Source organism: Rhincodon typus, chromosome 19 (assembly GCF_021869965.1).
Source record: "Rhincodon typus isolate 14 chromosome 19, sRhiTyp1.1, whole genome shotgun sequence".
Lineage (NCBI taxonomy): Eukaryota > Metazoa > Chordata > Chondrichthyes > Orectolobiformes > Rhincodontidae > Rhincodon > Rhincodon typus.
Window position 1 is genome coordinate 45811617 of NC_063350.1, and position 13883 is coordinate 45825499.

General features: G+C 40.7%; 1 protein-coding gene across 1 annotated transcript in view; it reads right to left on the reverse strand.

Moving 5' to 3' along the window:
• LOC109933340 (pleckstrin homology domain-containing family G member 4B-like) overlaps nt 1-13883 on the reverse strand; it is a 177200-nt gene that overhangs the window by 20192 nt on the left and 143125 nt on the right. Inside the window, exons 15-19 of the mRNA XM_048608477.1 lie at nt 11365-11617; nt 10686-10775; nt 8630-8854; nt 6161-6331; nt 2071-2248 (exon numbers count right to left, since the gene is read on the reverse strand). Coding sequence (XP_048464434.1) covers nt 2071-2248; nt 6161-6331; nt 8630-8854; nt 10686-10775; nt 11365-11617 — 917 coding nt within the window. The remainder of the gene's footprint in view (nt 1-2070; nt 2249-6160; nt 6332-8629; nt 8855-10685; nt 10776-11364; nt 11618-13883) is intronic.

Sequence of the window (13883 nt, forward strand, 5' to 3'; positions counted from 1 at the left end):
CACCTTTACTGGCTTCATCCCCGCCTCCTTGACCTGTCCATCTTCTCTCCACCTATCTGCTCCTCTACCCCACCTGCTGTCATCGCCTCTCCCTCTCTCTATTTATTTCAGAGCCCCCCTCCCCTCCCCCATTTCTGAAGAAGGGTCCAGACCCAAAACGACAGCTTTCCTGCTTCTCTGATGTTGCCTGGCCTGCTGTGTTCATCCAGCTCCACACCTTGTTATCTTATAGCAGCTTTATGTCACTTTTTCCAAAGTTAGAAATTTTGATTCTCTCAAAGTTATGAGTGAAAGAAAATCATAAATCAATTATTTAAATGCTACCCTGCTGCAATAAAGGTACTAATTCAAACACAAAACTTTGGTAGGCCTTTCCTACTTTTTTAATGTGACACCGGACCAAATCCTAGAATTCACCAATTGATTTTGGAATTCCATGAGAATTGAATGACAATTCAGAATGAGGACAAGGATGCATATTACAAAACTCAAATCACTTAAGCACTGACCAAATCCTGTGCTGCAACAGTTGCTTAAAAAAAGCACAATTTTGGAAAAATTAAAGTTCATAGTTTTATTTCTAAAAGGAAAGCTGACATTTTGCTTCCTTTCCTCGTACTCTGTGGCAGCAGTGAATCATCCAAAGATACAGTCACTGGCGGTCGTCCCAGAATTTGCCCAGACAGTGTCAACAAATCATTTGATCATGGCAGTGTCACAGCCAAGTTCAATCCTGTGACTGCCCTAATATTCACGCATCAGCATTTCTGGTAGAGCTCACAAGGTTCCATGCAGAACTGACAGTCTGGCTGTTTTCCCGCTGCCCCTGAGCCTCTGTGTTCACAATACCACTGCCACCTATCCATGAGACTCTGAGGTTAACGGTTGAATACCTACTTTCCAGTTAAGCCAGTTATCGCAACACAAACATGACCAACTGAACCACCAAGTGAGCTGTTGTAAATAAATTTTAATGAGCATTCAGAGACTCTTGAAGGAATGGACAGGCAATCACTATAGTACCAACAACATGCATTTTTTGGTGCCTTCAAAAAAAAACATCAAGTTCTTATCAACAAAACTATCTGACAAAATTTTGCACAGAACCATGTAAAGTGGTATTGGGACAGGTGATGAGAAGATAGCTTTGGAAAGTATACCTAAAGGAGGAGAGAGATGGAGTGAAGAGACAGAGGGAGAGAGGCACAGGGAATTAGAGTGGAAAGAGCTTCGGATATGGGCAACTGAAGGTTCAACCAAAAGCAATGGATTAATTAAAATTAGGGAGGGTTAAGTGGCCAGAATTGCAGATAAACTGTCTAAACCGGATTTCAAAAATGAAACTGCATACTCAATAAGCTTTGGAGGCCACTTTGCAAAGTCAAGGGGGTTGCTACACCATTTCTGTGCTGAGGATGAAAAAGGTTAAATATATTTTGAACTGGTTCAAAGTGTTTCAAAGTACTGTTAGAGAATATTCAGATTATATCATCACCACAAACAGCACAAGATGCAATGCTTTCCATAAGAACTACTTTAAGTGACAATGTTATCTTATCAGCAAGCAACCTCATGCAATTAACTAAGATCCTTCATTACTTGTCTGTTTCTTCCTCTTGACAGTTGCCGTAAAAGACTCACCAAATCTTCAATGAAACCAAATTTAGCTGTTTGAAGTTCAGTAGTCACACTTGTTATAAAATGATGTGATGGACCACAGATCCACATATTGACTAGCCATAAAATTTGAAGTGTAAACTGTTAAGAATATTGATAATGCTTGTGCTCATCCTGTTATAAATATCCAAGGGACTACATTATCGATTCACCAGAAAAAAGCTGTCTTTTACCAATCAGGTTATTGATACCTTAGCAACAATAGCCAGAAGAGCATGCAACTTGTGCTCAATTACATCACCACAAAATGCATTCAAGAAATCTCCAAAATACCAAAGAAATCAGTGTTATAGAAAAACAAAACATACAACAATACATAAAAACAAAAAGAAAATTATTAAAGGTCTTGCAGAATTCTTCTACTTATCTACTAATTCTTATTAATTTACTGACCCCTGTTTCTCACAGCTTGGTTCCACAATATCTTATCCAAGTCATCTATCCACGCTTGCTTTATCTCTGGAGTCGGAGCATGAAAAATATAAGTATCCCGGGGCTTCTGTCTTCTGAACCAGATTTCAAAACACAGCCCACTTTCCCCCGAGTTGTGTGTCATTCCAATTTCAGAAGTCTGAAATGGAAAACCATGGCGTATTATACAATAGGTCAATATTAATTCAGTCAATTCGGGCGATGCATTTTAGTTTGCTTTGCACCTTACCACATGCAAGCTTATGCAATACCCGTCCATCTCCTAAACAGAATCAACGTTTTTTTTTGTAAGTTCTAACACACAATGTTACATTTTCCTGGCAGGTAGAATGAAGAAAAATCATGCATCTAGCATACTTCAACAACACTCCAGAAATCACGATCAAGGCAACACATTTCAATGTGTCATTTATTTTTACAATTGCAAAACAACTGTTTATCAAATTATCAGCACTTTTTTCACGTTAGTCCTTTGGATCAGGAGCCAGACCTTTAGAAGCCCATGTAGTAGTCCCCTAATTGCCCTTAGATTTCTCCATTATTGACTATTGCCCAGAGTGTGTGAGCAGAGACCAGATTGGACAAAGCTCTCTTTTAGTAACTAAATGTCAGAACTGTATTCCAAGCTTTAAATGAGCAACAGTACAGTGCACGTACTGATTAATAAATATTCTTGACAATACGTAGCTGCATTTAATCAATATACAGGACAGTAGAATGCTAATAAGTACTTCATTTTGTTAGGCATAAAGCAAACAGTGATCCAGTCTGATCCAAGTTGTGTCTAAGCTTCACTGTAACAATTCATCCAAATCCTGTGGTATCAGATCAAAGGGTATTCTTTCATTAGTCATTACATCTTCATAGGCTAGCAGTTTGTACAACATTTTGTATAATTGTTTACTTTACCTTGTTAAGAGCTTTTAACTTCTAATGAAAGGTATATTTGCATGGTTTTGTTCTTCTCTGTCTAGCTGTACACATCTGCTACTGAGAGGATAGTAAATGACCCTATGTCCATACACCACAGATGAAGCCAAAGTTGCAATGTTCTGTTCGCAGTACAGTACCAACATACACTTTTTTTTAAACATATTAAGCAATGAACTCTGGGACAGCAGATTCCATTCCTGGTTTTCACTGAAAAGAGAGGGAGTGGAACAACTTTTCAGAATTTAATTTGGTCCCAAATTGTGGCAGAAGTTGAAAGAAATGCACAGATAGATACAAGTTGTGTGTTAAAGACATGGATGGCAATGTAGTGTGAAACAGAATTCAGATGTCATGCTTTATTGCACACGGATATCAGCCTTAGAGTGATGGATGTTTTCCTCCAACACTTCCAACCTGCAAACTGAGACTGACAAATCAGAAAAATTCCATTAGCAAAAATATTTAAACTCTGATTGGGTATATTTGTTGAACAAAGACATTTGTGACAGTTAAAGGAGACAACTGCAGCTCAGAAAAATCAACACTGTGCGCATTTCATGTTATGACCTGACATAAGGTGTTATTATGAGAAGTGTATGAAAAATCCGTTGCTTTGCAGAGCACAGGGTGCCTCAGCCTGTGTAGTCACAGATCATTTTGCAACAGATGTAAAACAAGCTTCAAAAATTGAGAAAGCTAATGATTGATCAACTGCCTGAAATTAATCTTCCGATCTGTGTTTAAACAATGACTGCAGCCTAATATTTACTGAACGGAAACCGAGGGCTGAATCTTACGGTTTTTTGGCCAAGTGCAAGTCCCATCGAATTTGTTGACGGGGTCGGGGGGGGGGGGGGGGGGGGATCCTGCTGCAAAGGCCAAGTGAGTTTTCTTGCCGAATCTTAGCAAACCGACTGCAGTAATTTCCATTCATGCCCCTATTACATGTGTCAGGTCCAATATCTGCACCATCTTACCACATGCCAAAAACTCGCCACTAACTGGTATCCTAGAATTGACTGGCATCCCAGGCACAGGAGCCATCTTTGCCTGGACTTGCACTGTCCATTAACAGATGCCCTGCGCGTTTGCTGACATTTGCCCTCAGAAAGGCAGGTATGGGGAAATTTGTGCCCTACATTGATGGCACAGGTATTCAGCTCATGCAGGACAAGGTGGTGTACAAGTGGGACTTCCTCCTCACCCAGGGCACAGAATGACATGCCAGTTTGGTCTGAGGTTGCCACATGGATTAAAGAAGTCTCACCCATCTGGAGAAAGGCCTAGCTATGTAGGAAGAAAGCCAATGACCTTCTTCACTCCACCAGCATTAAGTGCCACCATCTTCTCTTCATTACCCAGACATTCCCTCTCTCTCTGCTCCTTTACCTGGGTCCCATCACTCTCACTCATGCTCATACATCTTCCCCATTCGCCCTCACCCACACCACCAATTCACCTTGCAAGCCCTTTTGCTGCCTACTGACTCACTCAGGGCATTGCCCCTCACCTGCACCAACTGTAATGGCTATGCCACCAACATTCATCTTCTGAAAACCTGCATCACTCTCCTTCCAAGAGGAGAGCAGATCACAGTAGGGCAGATAGAGTCATGACATATCATTCTGCTTATCACTGTTTTGAAAAGTGAACACTTATTCTGACTGTCCGGGGCAGCCCCTAGACTGGTATTGGAGGCTGCCCTTGACTTATTGTGTCAGGATCCCCCAAGTGATGGCAATCCCTAATTATTTGACTTAGGGCTGTTGACAACAATGACAAGCTTCCTGGCTTTGTGCCTGCACTAAACAGCATGGGAAGACAGCAGTAACCTGAGAGCCCCTTTATGTCATTAGCATCTGTTAATCTACCAAACTCTATCCTGAATATGCTCAATGACTGAGCTACGACAATCCTCTGAGGCAGAGCATTCAAAGATGCACTTATTCCCTGATTGAAGAAATTCCTCCTCATCTCAGTCCTAGAATGATTTGCCCTTACTTTGTGACTGTGTCAGAGATAGCAAGTACTGCAGATGCTGGAGTCAAAGGCAATACAGTGTGAAGCGGGAAGAACCCAGCAGGTCAGACAGCATCAGAGGAGCAGTAAAGTCGACGTTTCAGGTTTACACCCTTCGTCAGGGCTCTGTGACTATGTCCCCTGGCTCAAGACCACTTCCACACCTCCACCCCATCAGCCAGGGGAACCACCCTTCTCCAACCATCTCATCAAACCCCCTGTTGTAAAGTGTGTACAGTTAAATTAATTCATTTTGCAGCACGGTCTCCTTCCCTGCTCACAGGACAGTCCTCTCATCCCCAGGAGTTAGTTGAGTAAGCTTTCCTGTACTCCCTTATGTCAAGTATATCCTTCCTTAGGTAAGGGGACCATAACTGCACACCATACTCCAGATAGCATCTCTCTAAAATTCTATACAATGGACTAAGACATTTTTATGCCTGTTCTCAAATTTTCTTGCAATAAAAGCCAACAAGCCACTTGTCATCTTAATGTCTGCTGCACCTAGAAATTAGCTTCAGTGGCTTCATAAACAAAATCACCTCGATCCTGTTGGGACACCAATTGCTCAACATTTAAGAAGTACTGTTTTCCTCTGGTTCTCCAACCAAAGTGGATGACCTCACACTTATCCATGTTACATAGCATCTGCCATGTTCTTACCCTTTCATTCAGCCTTAATCCACTTACAGTCTCTTTGCATCACCCTCACAACTCACATACCCACCCGCTTTCGTGTCATCTGCAAACATGGAAATGTTATATTTGGTCCCCACATCAAACTCATTGATATAATAATGGTGTCTAAATTGTGCATAGAAATATATAAGCATAAGATCAGTGGTATCATTGCGAAATCATAACATTTCTTGTTCAATCAGGATTTCATGCTAATGCAATAAGAAAGCTATGTATATGTTCTAGTTAGGATTACTCTATAATATCTTTTCACTGTTTGAAGGGGAACATGAAATGTTTAGCTGGTTATCACATCTAAATCTTCCAAGCTGGACCCTTGATAGGTTCTGTCAAGCCTGTTTCATTTCAATAACACAGAATAGTGGAAAAAATTCAAAGACTAGAAAATGCTCATTTGTACCTTAAAGGACTGTTTATAAATGTAAATGTCATTGCTTCCTTCTATCTTTCTGGTCTTGCTGAAGAGTAAGAGATCTTCAAAGAGGAAGACGTGTCTGTACCACTTTCTTCGTCCACACCACACGACAAATTCGTCTTGACGTAACAACTGGCCCTGCTCCTTTAGGTTCACCTAGAAACAAGATCATTGTCATTAATCTTCCAATTTCCCCAGTTCCTTGTTGCAGGAATCGATTACTTAAGGTGACACTGAAGCCATTTCATTGTAAATGCTTCCTTTTTTTTTTCAATTTGAGCTTAAACTGAATCAACCCTTTTAAATTTGGATAAAATGGCAAGGGTGATATAATTTTAAAATGACTTCTGGCAAGTTGGAGAATACATAAAGATGTGCTTGGTGGTGTAAAGCTGTTGTCATGAGCCCAACATTGAAACTTAATTATGATAAATGAAATGGAGCTTTTGGAGTTTCCTATGGATCAATGATCAGGCACAGTCTCTTATGTGAAATGTACAACACAAAAGGTCCCAGCTGTACACTCTGGTTTGTGCTAGATTAGTTATGTCAGTTGGGAAATGCTCTAAAAGAATAATCGGTTAGGATCTTCACTTTTGATCACTACTCATTGGACACAATTGAGATCTCCCAGTGTGGCTCCCAACAACAGGCTCTGAAGTAATGGCAGTGCCTCTAGTGGTAAGAATGGCTGAACAACCACAATTAGCTGGCAGACAGCCAACAAATGTGGTGGAGGCCTGGCCATTAATGCACTGAGGCTAGAAGGAAGTTTCCAATCCTGCCGCTAGCTGGTCAGGTGTAACTTCATAATGCCATGTTTAACTAGCATCTAGACAAATCTGCAGTGATTTCAAGGCAGCAGTTGCAGAGATGGAGAGAAATCTAACTCCTGGACAAATCTCCAGAGTTAATCTTCTTTAATGTGGCTTTTGTATCCAGCAGGGTATTACACTTGATGTGGCAATGCTTGTATTGTTGCTCATAACGCGCAAACCTAGGTAAGGATAATGTAGAACTGAAGAGAGTGCAATGAAGGTCAGCAGTCTTACAGACGTGGGCTCACCCAGGTGCAGAAAGGGGGTCAATGACCAGGGTATGACAGTGCCATTAAAATATGACAGTTCCACTCATGAGGGCAAAATGCAATGGTCTCTGTGAGGAGAGACAGTAAACAGGTGGGCAATTGCCTCACAAGATGTGGGTGCATGTGGGAGAGACATTGCAAGCTCTTGCACAACTGTTGAGAATGTGCATGAGTGACCCAGTGGGCCTATTACTTGTTGAAGCAATGCATGCTGACAGATGGGTTTAGCATGTCATTAAGGGGAAAAAAAAAGGCACACAACAGCAAAGTTCGGTTGAGAAGTACCTGACGTTAGGAAGTTTTTATTTGCTGCAGAGGACATTGGAGCTAACTAGAAGGAAGGAGAGGACCAGCACTCGCAGACGGGTAAGCTGGACTGCAGAGAGATACAAGTGAGGAGCCCAGAGTGTGGGTTAGTAGTCAGTGAGGTCTCTCTCTTCTGTGAGGGTTCAGTAATTTTGAGCAGAAGAAGATCGTCTCAGCACACAGTGTGGAGCTCTTCTGCAGCAGACAGTGTGCTCCTGTGTATCCAGGGCATTCATCACACACTTCTCAGGTGAACCTTGAGGGCTGCCTTACTGGGGATAACAACCAGGTTTTGAATGGATAATCCCTGTCATCCAGGGTCCACCACTACAGGCATGCTAGGGCCCCAAGATGTTACAGTACCTGGCACGGTTGAGGAATATATACATCTCAACAACTGCTCCGGAATTGAGTACACAGCAGGGGGATATATCTTCTGTGGTTACAATTGAACATAAATGGAATTGAAGCCTTTACTGTTAATACACAAGGTAGGCTCGTCCCAAGGAAGCCTGACTTACCACATGCAGATACTTACTAACCCTCCCCTGTAGCTGTGGGAAACCTGTGATGGTCCTGGCTCCTTGGGTCGACCCTGTATCACACAATCTCTCCAACCCATTTTAAACAGAGTATTTGTTTCCTCTTTAATGCAGCACTGAGCAGTTGCCTGGGAAATACTGAACAAGTGGAGCTTTGGAAGGAGCTGCTGGCATTGAAGCTTAATATTCCTGTTACTTTCAAAGCTACAGGCATTGGTGGGTACAACTCTCTGGGGCCTCAAATAGTCTTGTAGCAGCGCACACGACTCCATGACAATGTACCACAGTCACTTGTCTCTCTGATATTTGGTGCTAATGTAAGTTTAGACCAATACACCCGAGACATGGCAATGAGTTTTGTCTGATTGGTCATCTTGACCATTGCCAGTGTTTGGACCAGCCATTGTTTGTGCCCCCGAACCCAATACTAGCCTCACTTCCGCTCTGCCAGGGGTTCTAAGAGACTTTTCTAAAGAAAAAGTACAAAACTTCACTATTTTAAAATGAAGCTAAACTTACATCGCACTCCTGTATATCATCCATTGCAAGTAAATCATTCCCATGGCGAAGCTGGAAGCACACAACCTTGTGGGCTTCCTTGAGCTCCTTGCACTCTTTCTCCTGGGCTGCACTGCACTCTTTGAACATATCCCTCAGGAGTAAATTGTATTTGCTGATTCTCTGAATAGGTTTCAGTAGGTAGGATGCCAGGTCCATCTTGTCACCCAGTTCTAGCTGTTTGGCCTGTGTCAAGAGAAAGGCGATGGGTTTAATGCATTTCATTGCTGACTTTGCCAGCGCAGCATTTCAAAAGGAATCTTGAAATATGTCTGAACTCTGTCATGACTGACGTTATCAATGCTATGAGTACCAATCCAGTGAATTTTGCAATACTTATAATTTTCTTAAGCTTAACTATGAGGTAATTGAAAACTTATTTCATTATAATCTCTCAGGTTCCTCAATTTGAAGGCAATGGAGTGGTACTGACCATGATATGCTCAATCCCTGCCAGGGAAATCTGTACATTGTATCCCTGTAATGACAAACATGTCCATACCCGCCATTGTCGATGGTGCCAACCTTTAGATTTCCCTGGGTTTTGGATAGCCAATAACAGCAGGCAAGGCACTATTTTTTACTGGGAAAATGGGTCTAATTTCCAATGGACTTCACAAATCTGACCCAATAGATTCTGGGTTCATCCAAATACTTCCCCAAAGTCCTGCTCAGTTGATCAGGAACTATTGCATTGCCCTCAGGATTACAAACCAATCCGATCTTCTGTCTCATCCTTACAGCTAGATGATCAAATAGTGCCCAGGGTTTCAGTGCAGGGTTCTGAAAAGTTCCTCTGTTCATTCAATATAGGTGCCACAGTATTGTGCTCAGGAAGTTGTCCCCTTTCAAATCAGCCCTTTCTGGCATGAATCAGTTGCACAGCACCAGAGCAAGTAGCATCTGAGCACAGTCATCTTTCACCACATTTTACGGGAAATCATTAATGAACATAATACTACAACTTTACAGTGAGAGCAAAACTTGCTTCCATTTTCAAAAATATCCACATTTTGAACAGCCATAATTTAGACATTGTAGTTTAGTTAAGCCTCCCACAATGATATTTGCGGCTGTCTTTTGATGAACAATGATGAGCATCTTCCTTGTACAACAAGGTGCTCAAAGGGTATTGGAGTGGCAGGAAAGTGGAGTTGAGGCATCGCCAGAATAGCCATGATCTTATCGAATGGTGGAGAAGGTTCAAGGAGCTGAATGGCCTACTTCTGTTCCTACTTTGTATGCTCATACAAAAATGCCTTGTGCTTTAGAAAGAATTTTGCTGCTGTCATCATGGTTAAGGCATAGAATATTGTAAGTCAAATATCTTTAATATGACTGCCAGATTACTATTGGCCTTACTGCCTTGCTTTTCATTAAAAAGAATGGAAGGATCAGTCAAAGAAAGGAAAATGCATTTCCAGGAGATGTGCTGTAGTGCTTTATGATGCCACTCTTTTTTGCTTATCAATATAGCAATGGGATTAGCAAAATTCTGGGAGTAGACTTTCTGCCCAGAGAAGGACAAGATTAATATGGGTGCTGCAAACCTTCAGAAAAAAGGTGAGAAGATTAACTTAAAGAATGTGAAAAATCAGCAATGACACCTTTCATATCCAAGCCGCATAAAAGTTCCAAGTGTGATGGGATTTTTGTCAGTCATCTCACATCTTCAATTCAGTGTCAAATTATCAATCTTTCATACAGCTAACAGTTATGATTTACATAATATATGAAAGCAATCTCTAGGAGGTGTTCCCGTTACATGTTACATGGATACTATGAATATGAGGAATATTGGATCAGTAATGACCGTAATGAATGGTGGAGTAGGCGTGAGGGCCAAATGTTCCTAATCTTATGGTCTTATACAGAGGAAGTCAATACAGCTGGTATGATATATGAGGTTGAAACAATTCTTGGGAAGTATGACTTGAAGGTGACAAGGAGCAAGAAACTTAACTTCAATTAAAGCATTTAGAGTTTGCAATACACCAAAGCTAATTGAACTACATACTCTGAAGAAGCTGTTCCCCTGGCTACTGAGTAGGAAATCTGATCGTGGTTTGTTCTTGCTGTACAATGCATAAAGTCCGAACAGTTCCTCCTAGAATAAAAGAGTCTAAGATGAAAACACTGAAGAATAAAACAATCTCTTCTGATTCATTTACTTTATTTAACAGGAAATTTTCAATTTCATAATCATACATTCAGTAGTTCTGTTTTAAGATTTATTTTAATCTCTATTTTACAGGACATGTGATAGGATTGGAGATTTAATTCAAGATTCACTTCATGGAAGTAAATTAAGCAATCATATTACAACAGATTGACCATGTTTTCCTGTTGTCAGCATTGTTCTAATTTAGTACAGTCAAAAGAGACTGGAAACTGGGCTGGCATGACATTGCAGCCATAATAGAAGCCAGAGACATACATCATCCAAAATAAAACTAAAATACTAAAGGAGATGGGAAAATCTACATTTTTGAAGCAACAGCAGCAACGCATTTCCAGTGGCGGCTGGATGCATGTATAGAGAAAAGGGAATAGAGAAATGCAGGAGAAGAGTAAAAAGGGAGATAGAAATTAGAAGGCAACATAGGAAATGTACATTTATTGACATAAACAATGCTGTAGGAAGTCACTTTGTACGCACAGAAACAGAAATAAAGCAAATCTTGTTACCAACTCACATGTCTGAGGAAGCAGCGTCCTACTCTACTGGGCTCTTTTGCACAGTTCTCCAACTCTTTCAGGAAGTAATGGCAGTGGAAATTGTACAGTTTCTCCAGGTTTCCAAAGATAGCTGTTCGCTGTCCCCGCAGATCCTGGGGAAGGTCCATGCGCTCCATCTCAGGGAAGTAGTGGGTAACAATATAACCAAGGGAGCGGACATACTCTCTCTCTGTGACTAATATTTCTTCCATAATATGCTGCATCTTATTACTTGGAATTTGCAGGGACAAACAGAAAACAAAAATAAGTTTAAAAAATAAATTGTTAATAATAAAAAACCATAACCTCAAAGTATGTTTGGACCAAGATGTTTAATTTTCCAACTAAGACTTTATTGTTAAGAATGAAGCATGCGATTACCAGGGTTTTGAAGACCTTTCCATTTAAAGCATCCAATGTCTAGTCATTTCGTTCTTTCAACCTTTCAGATCAGAATGGGCTTGCCACAATGATAGAAATTGGGAATTTAAAACAGAAAGTGGAATAAAGTAAGGTGTTTAAAGGATGGAAACCTTTCCAGGAGATGATATACAGGAGTGCGATGTAAGAGGAGAGATCAAAGTAATATTGGGTGAAAGAAGACAATAACCTGTTAAAGAAAGATTCCAAACTCACTGTAAACTTCTCTATAAATGTGATACGTCCTCCCTTCCAGAGAAAATCGTAAATCTCAATTCACCCTTGAATTCCTATAGCATGAATCATGTTTATATACAGTTAACCAACATACCTAACTGTTGGTCAATAATAGTCAAACAGTGTGCAATATAATCACATCATGCTCTTCTGAACTATCACTTCCACCAACCTTCTTCTTCGGTCTGGCCCACATAACCCTGGATTCAACATCCCAAGAATTAGCTAGCATCCTGGTGCCTTTCCTCCAAAGTGTTGATAGCCCCATTTGCTTCAGATTCCTAAGATTGCTCTAACTTCTTCCAGAATCCCAACAAGCATAACATTCCCACATATTTGACAGTTGTGACTGCTTCAAAAGTTTTTACACATCATTGTGATGGGGAAAGCAACACGACTTGTATCAAACGTAGCTACAGATGCATACAGTCTCAGAATCATCCAGTTCCAGAAAGCTAGCTTAACAGTTTAAAGAACATTGCCAGATAGACCTCAGAGCTAAAAGTTCTCCCAATTGTCATTAGTTGTAAAATGTGCCACTTAAATATGTGCAATTATGATTGGCCGAACACAATTACAGAAACTGAAGTGGCATTAGTAGAATTTCAAATTATATTCCTCATTATTAGTCAAAAAAAAATTCTAGCAATTTCACATGAAAGCAAAGTAATACCTTTTTTTGAAAATTCATGGTCATAATACAAGCATCTCTGCCAAGGCCTGGATTTGTTGCCAATTTCAAACTGCCTCAAGATGGTGGTGGTGAGTTACCTTCTTGACCGGTTGTGTTATTGATACATTCACAACGCTGTCAGGAAGTGAGTTCCTGGATTTTGACCCTGAGAATGAACTGTGATACAGTACCAAATCAGAATGTTGCCTGGCTTGGAGGTGGCAGTGTTTTCATGCAGCTGCTAGTCCTGTCCTTCTAGGGGACAGAAGTCATAGGTTTGGAAGGTGCTATGGAAAGAACCTTAGCAATTTGCTGCAGTGCCCCTTGTACATGATACATACTGCTACCACTGTGCACTAGTGGTGGAGGGAACGAATGCTCATGGTGGTAACATGGAACTTCTGGAGCTGCTCATCGAAGTAAGTGCATTTTATTCCTTTCCATTCTTGACCCCTGCCTTATAACCAGTGGATAGACCTTGGGGAGTGAGGAGGTACTCACTATAGAGTTTCCAGCCTCTGACCTGCTTCCCTGTGGCCACAGTATTAACATGACTGTCCCAGTGAAGTGTTTTTTTGATCGATGATAATCTCTAGGATGTTGGTGGTGATGGATGTAGTGATGGTCATGTTATTGAATATCAAGGGGAAATAATTTTATTTAACTTGTTGGAGATGGTTATTGTCTGAACCTTGTGAGGCTACACTTGTGGAAAATCCAACTCACACATCGCAATTTGGCAATATTTGCTTCAAAAACCTGGAAAATACTAGCATCTTAAAAAAGGTAAAATACACAATCAATGTGATTCCCAAAACACCTCAAAATTAAAAGAATAATAGAAACCAATGAGAAAATGTCATATCAAAAGAGTGAGAGACAGAGAGAGAATGAAAGGTAAACAGAAAGAGTGAGTGAAGGAAAAATAAATAACGGAAAAAAGCAAAGAGATGAAGGAAGGGTAACATTCAAGGCCATGCCAGCATACTTCTGACAGTTTCCAGTATAATGCATGAAAGTGAGGATATGTCAGAAGTTTCTGTATTCTCACCAATGTATTGAACCTGACATAAAGTTGGCACCTGGTGACATAAGACATACCATACCAAACACATGCAAACATTAGATAGTAGGAACTGCCGATACTGGAGAATCAGAGATAACAAG